This window comes from Elaeis guineensis, chromosome 7, assembly GCF_000442705.2.
Source record: "Elaeis guineensis isolate ETL-2024a chromosome 7, EG11, whole genome shotgun sequence".
Lineage (NCBI taxonomy): Eukaryota > Viridiplantae > Streptophyta > Magnoliopsida > Arecales > Arecaceae > Elaeis > Elaeis guineensis.
In genome coordinates this window covers 84,942,064-84,954,127 of record NC_025999.2, presented here as the reverse complement: position 1 = coordinate 84,954,127, position 12,064 = coordinate 84,942,064, and the positions used below count along the sequence as shown (strand labels likewise).

Here is a 12,064-nt window from a genome sequence, read left to right as displayed (position 1 = left end):
TGCCATAGCCTTTTGCCAGGTACTTGAAATACAGATGGAGTTTAATGCAGCTATAAAGCTTTGATAACATAGAGACACATTCTTATATGAAACATAGTTAGCTATATCATAACAGTAACGAGCACAAGGAACAATTGGGCGAGTACCTTTTGATTTTGCAATAGGAATATTAAGATCAGAAATGGAGTAGCAGAAATAATGTTACCGTTAGAAGATTCTAATTCTGGAGAAGAGGCTTCAAGCGGTAAAGGCACCTGGACAGTTGGTGAGTGCACACTGGACTCTTCAACTATTCCAATACCAGACTCCCCCTGAACATCATTACTATGATACTCTCCCTGAGCACCAGAATATCCAGGTGTGCATAGAGAGTCATCCGGAAGAAGTAATTCTGGTGTCCTATTATCAGATGGACGACTTTCATAATAAGCTTCAGTTTTTCGAAAAGTAACATCCATAGTGACAAGCATTCGTCGCTCAGAAGGGTAATAGCACTTGTATCCCTTTTGAGTAGTAGGATAACCAACAAAGACACATTTTAATGCTTGTGGATCTAGTTTTCCTACTATGGGTCTATATTCTCGAGCAAAACAAACACACCCAAAGACCCTAGGGGTGACCACATAATCAGTAGAACCCTTCAAGCACTGTATAGGGATCTTAAATCCGAGTATCCTTAGAGGCATACGATTAATCAAGTATGCAGCGGTCAAGACAGCCTCACCCCACAAAAACTTAGAAACTTTTATGGTAAAGAGTAAGGACCGGGCTACTTCTAATAAGTGCCTATTCTTTCTTTCAGCAACTCTATTTTGAGCAGGAGTATTAACACAAGTGGTCTGAAGTGTGAAGATACGCACGGAACTCCCGATTAGTATATTCGGTACCATTGTCAGAACGTAAAATTTTAATTTGAGCACCAAACTGAGTACCCACAAATTTATGAAATTTCTTAAAGCAGTTTAAAACTTCCATCTTTTCTTTCAACAAATAGACCAACGTTACTCGACTAAAATAATCAATAAAAGAAACAAGCCATCTATGGCCCAAGAGAGTAGTAGTACTACATAGTCCCCATACGTCAGAGTGAATTATAACAAAAGATTCAGAACTTTTAACTCCAGATATAAAAATACTCCTCTAGTGTGTTTAGCCAACTCACAATGATCACAAACTAATAAATTTTTATTGTAATTATTTGATAAAAAAGAAAATAAGCAACTAAAAATTTAAAAAGGAATGTGACCTAGCCTACGATGGTGTAACATAAGTTCTGAAGTGGCACCTTCAGCAGATAATGCATATCCCGTCAATGAAGAGTTCATATTTCTATCATCAGTTGATAGATAATAGAGTCCATTGTGCAACCTACCACCCCCAAGTATCTTTCCCATTTTCAGCTCCTGAAATTGACAATAAGAAGGTCAAAATGTGACAGAGCAATTCAAATCTCTAGTAACAGAGCTAATGGAGAGTAGATTTGTGGGAAAGGATGGAACATGCAATACTGATGATAATCTTAAATTAGGAGTACAATCAATGGATCCTTTTTCTGAGATAGAGATAAAGGATCCATCAGCTATTCGGACCTTGTCCTGTCCTGAACATGTTGAATATGAAATAAAACTATTAGATGCCCCTGTCATATGACTAGATGCTCCTGAGTCTATTACCCAAGAGTTGGATGTGCCGCAAGTAAATGCATGTGATAATGTATATGGAGTACCTGAGTGTGCAAAAAGAGAGGAATCAAGATACTTATCCTAGTGGCTAGGCTGTTCCTGAGTAGAGGGTGTGGTGCTAGAAGTTGATTCATACTTCTCCATCATTCGTCGGAGGGTCTGGTACTCCTCTGCAGATAAGCTGTGTACAGTACCCTCAGTCTCTTCAGAGAGATTGGCTTGAGCAGATCCACGACCATGATTCTGTCCTCCAGTTCTTCCATTACTACGACGACCACCACGACTCCGACTACCACGCCCAGGCTGATTTGGGCGACCATGGAGATCCCAGCAAAATACCTTAGTGTGTCCAGGTTTCTTGCAACGAAAACATACCTTCTCAACTATCTGCTATGGTTGCACAGTAAGAGCAGATCTTACAAGACTACTGGAGTCGGAGGTTACTCGTCATTGTATCTTCTTGCTCAAAACAGTAGAGAAGACTTGACCCAAACTAGGTATCATATCTCTGGCGAGAAGCTGAACTCTGACAGACTCATACTCCGGATTCAGACCATATAGAAAATTCTAAACCCGTTCTTCTTCTAAGTATTTCTGAAACCCATCAACATCAATAGAGCATTGTGAAATAAAAATTCTATAATGATCAGCCTCAGACCAGAGACGCTTCAACTCGATGGCATATTTAGTGATAGATAAATTTTTTTGACGAAGCTGACGCAATTGAGACCTGATCTCAAATGCTTAAGCAGAATTCTACTTCTGTGAGAACATTTGGGCCACTGTCTCCCAGACTTCCTGTGCAGTCTCCAACAGTTGCACACTTCTTGCCACATTCTGTGTCATGGTATTGAGAAGAAATGTCAGAACAACAGAATTCTCCATTCTCCATTGGGCCAGATCCTGCTCACTATTAGTAGATTTCTTCTTTGTGCCGGTGAAATATCCTTCTAAACCTCATCCTTGAACAAGCAGACGAGTGCTCCTTTCCCATTGCAGATATGTTGCTGGTCCGTCAAAGTTTATAGCCATTTGAAGAGCATTCAGGGATCCACTATCTCTTAACGAGCCCTCAGATTGAGTGGTAGCTGTAACAAGTCGATCCAGTAAACTTTCGAGATCTCGCATAGTAATTGCATTGGCTATCTCCAAAGATAAAGTATGATAATCTCACCATCACACTATCGAACACCGGATATTACTTAACTACAAGCTTTCGAGCATCTACCTTTCTTCTTTTTCTTCTTCTTCTTCTTCTTCTTTTCTTTTTTTTTTTAGAAAAAAATAAGTAAAGAGGGAAAAAAAAATTAAAGGAAGGAATTTCCTTCCTTACCGACACCCATCACCCGTGAACCACGGGATGGGAGAAGACGACGGCCGACGTCGTGGTTCGTGCGGTGAGTTCCGACGAATGAAGTGCGGTGGCGTCGGATTGTGGGTTTCAACATCGGAGTGCGAGAGGCGGCCGTGGACGAGACAGAGGAGGCCGGAGGCGAAAATAGAGGCAAAGAGGCGACGTCGAGGTGTGCGTCGGAGTGCACAGGTTACCCCAGCTCGGATTGCAGCGGAGCGGCAGAACGTGCTACGGGGTTCATTGGGAAGATGAAGAAGGGGAAGATGAAGAACGGTTTGGATGGCGGCGGTGGAGCTGATCTACTGGGTGATGAGGGCGACGGAAGGAAACAGAACGGAAGGGAAGAGACGACAATGATTTGGATTAAGAGGGAGGTGGTTCCAAAAAAAAAAAAATTATGATAGGGAAGAAAGGGAAAATGGATCAGAACTTGAGTGCACTGGTACCATAATGAAAATGAAGAGGAAAAATTTTTTTTTTATTTTTTTCATACTTTTAAGAGTGCGTACAAGGGGCCTATAAATATAGGTATGTAGATCCAAATATAATCAGGGAATAACTAGAATATGCTAAAAAATATCAAGAAATACTAAAAATATGCTAAGGCATAATATTTTTTGATTCTTATTTAGATAATTTTTTTAATTAAATTTTATCCTTCCAACACTTATCAGTACTATTAATCATAACGTCAATCAACTATCATGAGGACGTACGTCTAGAACAAATGTCACTCTCTTCTTCATGAAGCGTAACACCTACACCTTCTATGCCCTCAATTCAAAAGAAAATACGTTACATTTTTTCCTCGTGAGCAGGTGGAAATGATTGCTTCTCCTTCAAGGGACTAACTACTGCTGCCCATGCTAACATAGCCCTGTATGCTGACAGTTAGCATGTTTACATTATATTAAGCTTTCAGTAGATTTCTTGCTGGTTGAAGTTAGCCTGGTCTTCACTGTCCAAGGCATGGTAAGCAACTAAGCATAGAAGAGAATAGAGCTGTCAAATGAGAAAGCTATTCAACGGCAGGCCCCTTTTTGGATAGAATCTGGCTTGCTAGATTAGCAAACACGGAGCCAGAGCCAGGCCTGGCTCGCTCTAGCTGTTCCCAACCAATGAACCAAACCCAATATATGAAAAAATAGTCAATTATATATTTTTTAGATATCGTTTATATACAAAAAAGTTTTTTTATCATTTATGTGAACTATCATAGATTTATAAATAGAATGCATTTCAATTATAAGGCTAATATATAACCATGGAAATTAGCTGGAAGGACAGGCATGAAAGCCAGAAGGGACCTCAGGAACAACTTTCTGAAATGAACCATGAACAACTAGGGTCTAGGTCAAAATTACATCAGCTGGCTTAAGCTCAACATGACTAAAAGATGAGCTTTGCCGGACCCAGGCTTACCATGCTCAAGTTCAGGTCATTTACCCTTCTAACAAGTGAAGGGAGCTATACCAAGTGTTTGCCCCTCATGTTAATAAGACACAAATAAATTTCATGTCGTTTCTGGATTTTTTATTTTTTTGGGTATGTCTGAAAGACAAAAAAACAGCAAGCATAGAGTGTTTGCCCCATGGGGCAAGCCAAGAACAGGAATCCGGCAGTGGTCGCAGAAAGGTCTGTGCGGAAGGTAGTGGGTCGTGAAGCGCATGCGGACCATCAAATCATTGCGCTGGGTGTCCAACGTGCTACCAGCCGGCCCGCTTATGTTCCTGTTGCTTCTTGTCAAAAAAACAAATATATTTTGACTTGAGACGCATTTGGTTACACTTTTTGACTTTTAATTTTTAATTTTTTAAAAATATATTTTTTATTTTTAATATTAAATAAAAATAAAAAAAATAAAAAATATATTTAATAATTATATTGCTATAAAGTAAAAAATTTGAGAAAAAAAAGAGAGAAGAGGATAGAGAGGTGAAGAACTCAACGAAGGAGAAAGATTCGAATCCTTTATTTTTTAGTTTGACATTTTAGATGTAGAGAAACAAAAAAAAAAAAAATAAGTTTTAAAAAATAAAAAATTTTTATTTTATATATATAATAATTATTTTAAATTTTTTATTTTTATTTTTCATGATATTATCAAATATTATCTTTTAATTTTTATTTTTTATAAATTTAAAAAAATATTTTTTTAATGGCTTACCAATCGCACCCTTATGTTTTACCGGAAAGCAAAACCAAGAAAATGTAGATGCCTCGATGGTTCCAGAATTGGAGGAAATTGAAGAAATTTTAATGCTCATGGTGGTGCAAATAATGATGCTGGATTCTGCGGAAGAAACGCAACAATGGTTCAATTCCCATGCCAGAAAATCAAGTACGTTGTCTAGAAAACATCATTTCCAGAGTGCAAATTTCACATCATTAATAGCAGTCGAAGCTATGCTTCACGACCGCAAAAACAGAAGAATTACAATATCATCATTTGCAGGTTCTTAGGAAATGGATCTCATTCATTGGCAACTCAAAAAAAAATGCATGTTTTGAGGTTAAGATTAGAGAAGTACATTGAAGGTCGTTCCTTCCATTATTACAAATTAGTATCTCAAATTAATTAAAGGATCAAAAGAATGAGCAGTTCTAGAATCCTTCTTTCAGAAAAAAAAAAAAAAAAACTTCAAACAAGCCTCCCAGAGAGCTTGTTTGAGGAACTGCATTTTGCTATATTAAATATCCAGCAGCGAAGGACACAGAAATCCCTTTGCCCTCACCGAAACCCTCGAAATTGATTTACACTCTTTATTATGAAAAGAACATGATGATGGGTCACCATCCACTATACATAACCACCTCTGATGTTGCATCCTCTCACTCCAGCATAAAGTTTCCTGTGAGCTCTTCCCGGAGGGAGGAAAAATATTTGATACATCGAGAAGAAATGATCAGTATAATTCTCACAACTGAAAAATTTGTAAAGCCTTCAACTCCTTCCACCTAGCCTCTCATAGAACAAGATGTACCCATGGTCAGTGTTGCTCGAGTACTCCTGTGTGGACCCAAAGAAAGTCTGTATAATGGACTCATCAATCATCTCTACATTTTCATCATCAAAGAACAACCAATGGTTATGACTTTTGACGAGACTAACATAGTGGCCATGGTTAGGCCCACTTCCAACATGCACCACAACTGCAAAGAGAGAGTACTCGCAGTCTGCATTGTCAATGGTGTTGCTAAGCTTCAGCTCCAGAGGAAACACAACACGGTATGATAGCTTCTTGTGCCGGCTAAGGTGCTCGATGTACTTGAAGCGCTTGAGATGGATCACTAGAATGTTTGGTGGCTTCTTTATCTTCATCCTCTTCTGGGCTTCTTGCAAGCTGCAAGGAAGAAGAAACAGTGTTCAAGTTTTATAGGTCCAACTAGTGGTAACCGAGAAAGTAGTTCACAAGATATTTACATGAAAAAGGACTAGTATTGAAATTGGAAGTTGTATCCAATGAAATGAACAGTCATTCATGTCAAATATACCGTTATTTGCCTTTTTGGAAAATTCACATATGATGGCCTATAGGAGAAACATAGCTGCAACCGAACAATTTGACAGTTCCACCAATAATGTAGGAACTATTGTTTCGCATTCCCCCTGATTAACCTAAACTTTGGCAAATGCAGCAGCTATTCAGCAGACAGTATCCCCCCCCTCTCTCTATCTCGATCTTGAAAGAGAGAGAGAGAGAGAGAGAGAGAGTCCATGTATACATGCATCCACCTATGCCCTCATTATATGCACAGGCTTTTTCCATTCTTATGTAAAATTCAAGATATGTCAACAATAAAAGCATCAAGGTACCTGCAACATTTGTCACAGAAGAACTTATCCTCAGCATTTAAAGTCTCTGTTGAGCTGAAATTTTTGAGGCAGCTTGTGATTGAACTATTTTGCTCAATGTCAAGACTGAGGTCAAAAAAAGTTTCATCCCTTGCAGTGACAGTTTCACACCGTAAGCATCTTGTTTCATTAGTCAGAATGCCCTATACATCAAAAGAAAATATTCATAAAAAAAATGACTACAGGAATTAAATCAAAGCAAACATAATGGAACACCAAATCAGCACAACCTAGGAACCAGACAGAGTTGCTTGATTCACCTGAAAACATTTGTGCACCCATGTGGAAACTGGCTCTTTTTGAACACCATTGGCTTGAGGATGGCTAGGCCCATTTGCAATATTTTCTGATGATGATGAGGTATCAGGGGACGTTTTTGCAGCATTAGACTCTTTCTCCAGAATGTCAACAAGCTCATTCAACAAGAAATTTAAAAATTCATGAGCATCCTACAAAAAGAGGAGACAGTTCTGAGATTAGCCAAGCAACTCTTAAGATGTAACACAGCAAGCAATAGGAGGCACTGAAGCAAGCCATGATGTTCACAAATGCTGAATGTGTGTGTCATTCCATGAGGAAGGGGATTTTAGAAGTCCTCAAAAGATTGCATCTTTCTTTATGTTTTGAAAAGCAACAGAAAATGATGAATTGTTGAAAGAAACAAAGACTAGATCTATGACTGCTAGATGGTCAAAACAATCATAACGGTTGTTTCTTGGGATGGCTAAATAAATCACAGGGATAACTCTCCCCATGCCACTTTAGACTGGTGATAGATGAGTTATCTAGGGGAAAAACACATCGATGCTACATCGAGACATCATAATTTACTAAATCCAGGCATTTATGATGCTATATTGAGGCAGTTAAGAACTTTGCGACAGTACCATAAAAAAATCAAAACCCTTATGACAAAGAATTTGTGCAAGTATTGGCTCTGAATCAGGAACAGTCATTTTCATCCTTAGAAATTCAGCTGACATCACTACAATCCATTTGAAACAGATGTAGGAGAAATATTATTTTTCATATAAACAGAAATTTTGATCACCGTGGGACATCCTACTTTGTCAGAGTATTCCAAAGACTGCAAAGATGTCCGTGCCTGTTTCCAATACATAACCAGCTCCAAACTGGATTACCTGGTGCATGTAGCTGCGGAAAATCTCATTTTGTTTCTTCACTCTTTGCACAAAACGCTTTGGAGCAATTACACCAGTTTTCTTCTTCTGGGAGCTAATCTGCATAGAGTAGCAGATATGTATTAATTGCAGCAATACCTTTTACCTGGCTACATATGTCATAATTCATAACATTTTTTGTTTTTGTAATGCTTGAAAACATCCTGTGAATAGAGATGTCAAAATTAACTTCCATGACAATCTAAATGGCAAGTCCAGTTGAGTGGGTCACCGACTTAACATGATATCAAACCATTCAAAAGTTTTACAGTGCCATTTATATGACCTATTCAAAAACAGCAGCATAAAAGGTCATAACCTCAAAACTGATTGCTATAAGATTTTTTTTCCACCTGTAACCCACAAAAGTAGAGAAGTTACAAGAGTCAATACAAAAGTAATGGAATACATTAGACTACAATGCAACTTAATCCATGATTCGTCTATTAATTAGCAGGATGCAGCATCTGTAATGCACTTCTTCTCTTTTAAGTAGTTGTTTCAATCTCATAATCTACAAAAATATCTGCAACCGCAACAGCACTGATGTTCAGCTATTCTTCGAACATCTTTGACTACAGACTTCCTGAGTAGAATCACTTTTGTAGAATTGAAATTTCATAGTAGCAAGAATGACACCAAAAAATACTATGAAGACCACAATACAAATGCTATTAACAAAAAACTTGATGTCAAAATTTTATACTAGAGTTATTTACAAAGCAGACTCACTTTTATTTAAACAAAAATAAAGTTATTTTCAAAATGTTAAAGTATCTTTACAAATAAAATAAATTAAATTGCAAGCATGTTTAAAAAGGTCTCTTCAAACAAATCTGATGTTCTTCCAAGCAAATAATACAAATTTAACTGTCTTTTTATCAGACTGCACAAAAAGTTAATCTTCTAGACCCAACAAAAGGTACTGCAGAGCTACCATTCAAACAAAGGCCCAAAATTTTCCGCATTTGATTTTGAAATGACAGAGTAAAACAGTCAAGAAACCATTAGTTTATAACTCAACGATCCTAAGTGAAGCATACAGTCATTTCTGCTAGCAAAGCAGTGAAGTTAGAATTTCTTGACGCAAAGCAAAAAGAATCCTGGATGGAGGAAACACAAAGGAGACACGGAATAAACCTATATGGCATACCTGGGTGAATAGATCAGCCAGACATGTCAAAAGATTATCTTCTGCTTCACCCCCAGTTTTGTAATTTGCATAATACTCCAGTAGTTGCTCTCGGAAAGGGAGACAAAAATAAAGTGCCTGCATAAAAAAAAACATATTCCTCATAGTACACTAGCAGATTGATCATTGGACTAGAAAAAGGATAAAGTTATACCACATAAAGGTCAACACAAAAGATTTGCTGAACAGGTTTCATTTCAATTTCAAAATTCGATCATTTCAATTACTCCAATGAACAGCTCAAGAACTTCCTTCAACTAATGGATACCACCCTTGAGAGGTGATGATGGAAAGGAAGGATATGTATAGTTGAGATGGGATGTGGTTTGTGGATATAGCTATACAATTGTGTTATGACTTCCTACATTGCTTCAGGAACCGCAGCAAACATTTAAAATAAATTTAACGAGTAATGTTTCAAAAGAGGATTTGCGATAAATTTGTCATTAATGATCAAGTTTTATCATGTCAATCTAGACCGCTACCTCGACCTTTTCCTTTAACCATGCCATGTCTCACAAGTTTTTCCTAAAATCTCCTCGTGAATGAAAATCATTTCCGTACATTTAGACAGACATCTTAGCCAAGAAAAGCTAGCAATGATGACATGACATACATGTTATGTGAATGACATCAATGCTTTGACACGACGGTACCTCAATTCAGGACTCAATGCACACATAGGCACACCAGTGGAAAAATCACAGAGATTACTGCACTTTGAGAATATTTAGATAAAACAAATTCTTAATAACTAGATCTATGTGAGAAGGTGGAAAGGGCCATCTGGGCTATTCTGTGACTGGAGCATACCTCTGAGAAGGAAGAAAGTTCTATCAGACAGAAACAATATCCACAAAGTTGTAGTGATCACAGTGTTAAGCGTGTAAAGAGGGTCCATGCTGCTAAGTTGAGTCTCACAGAGATGAGTAGCTTTATGGTAAAGCAAGGAACAATAAGATCAGAAAAAGTAAATATAAGAAAAACATAATTGTTGTATAGATTGAGCATAACCGTGTTGAAAAATCAATTAAGATAGTGGCCATATATGCCATGAAAAGTTGAAAAGGACCTCACACCAAACAGGACATTTATGTGTGTTAGAGGTTCAGGAAAAAATAATGACAATAGTTCTAATGCAAACTTGTTTAAAATTATGAGAAAGGAGTTGGAAAAGCTTGTAGAGACAATGTCATAGGCCTAAAAAGAAATGGAGCAAAGAAGCTTCATGGAACTGAATAGAAATAGTCTGCAAAAGCTTACGACTAAATGTGCTCCAAATTTACCAATTATTTATCCAGACTTTCTATTCATTACTCAATCATGAGACGTTCATACATTCAGAACCCAAATAAGAATCCATAGCAAAAATTTACCAATGAGTTATTAATACTCTACCATAACAACTTTGATTATTTTGTGATTATAAAAACTGCTATCACATCTACATAATATTTGTGAATCTATGTCCCCTATTGATATCAGTAAGAAGTAAGAAGTGTTACTGCTGCAATTGATGAAGCACTAAGTATGGACGCGAGCACACAGAATTCCGTTTCCAACTTTATTTTTGGTGAGATTGGACACTGCGAATAGGAGATATATGCAGCGGGAAATGGAATTGGAGGTGCGGTTAGTGGGGGATCGAGAAGCTTGGAAATGATGCGTGCCAAGGTTCAATATCTATTTCTCATTAATGTAAGGGACATGGCTATTATGTGTCAAAGAGGCCATTAAGCTGAGCCAAAACATAAAGACCAGACACATATCACATGCAACTCCAAGAAGGATGGGAATATAATTTTGATGTTGGATGAATCAACAAACAAGTTTCAAAAAAACGAAAAAATGAAGGCGATCTTTTTCAATATGACGAAAAACGATACACTCATAACGTCAAAACCTTACAAGCAAATTTTCTTCGACCAGCGAAGAAAACCCTAATCATCCCTACTCTAAACTTAAGCAATTAAAATCGAATCTACAACCGTAAAAGAACCCTAGAGAAAGATATACCAAATCTCAAAATTTATTGCCCCAGAACCCAAAAAAAAAACATTTTGCCTCTAAATTCAGCCCCTTTCTAAAACATCTCCATCGGATTTATCCACGCGTAACGAATCCAAAGAGCAGTTACATCGAGAAAAAAAAATTGGGAACTTGATCAGAGTTTCGATGATCGGATGACAAGGAGAGAGCGAGACCGACCTGGAGGACGCTGTTGCAATAGCAAGTGTTGCCGAAGTTCTCGAGGCCGAAGTAGCGCTCGCCTTCGGGGAACTGGTCCCCCAGAGCCTTCTCAAGCTTGGAGCCCGCGGCTCCCATCACCATCCAACTCCTCCTCAACGCCGCCAAAGCTCCACCGCCGTTCCCCGATCTCGATAAAAATCCTAACCCTAGTCGGCCTTCCCTCTCTCTCTCTCAGGGATTGTCTCTTCGTCGACGAGGAGAAATGGAGATGGATCGTTCGGTCATTCCTAGGGTTTCCTGTATCTTCTTATTATCTGTTGACTGTTGTTAATGGCGATCGGCGAATAACGAGAGCAAGTATATAAATAGATGATGAAAATAATAGCGAGAGGAAACCGAGGGAGAGAGACGCAGAATTCACTCAAAATCCACGTGGCGATGAGTGAGAAGCAGTTTGCATGCTGACGCGGCATCGCAGATCTTAGGTTCACTGTAGGTATACCGATCGGATTTTTTGGTCTCAGAATGCAGGAGCGAACGAACAGCCCGCATGAGAAATTCTTTGCACAAAGGAACAACCTGCGTGAGAAATTCTTTGCATACAGTATA

The 12,064-nt window shown here is 38.2% G+C and overlaps 1 protein-coding gene across 1 annotated transcript; it reads right to left on the bottom strand.

Annotated features, from left to right (window-relative positions):
• Positions 1–5,767: 5,767 nt before the first annotated feature.
• Positions 5,768–11,752, bottom strand: LOC105048629 (ubiquitin carboxyl-terminal hydrolase 4). Its single transcript, XM_010927996.4, has 6 exons — positions 11,474–11,752; positions 9,227–9,343; positions 8,035–8,133; positions 7,153–7,341; positions 6,854–7,035; positions 5,768–6,380 (listed from the first exon to the last, which is right to left on the bottom strand). The coding sequence occupies exons 1-6, from the start codon at positions 11,594–11,596 to the stop codon at positions 5,981–5,983; spliced, it is 1,110 nt and encodes a 369-aa protein (XP_010926298.1). The 5' UTR covers positions 11,597–11,752; the 3' UTR covers positions 5,768–5,980.
• Between the last annotated feature and the right edge of the window lie 312 nt (positions 11,753–12,064).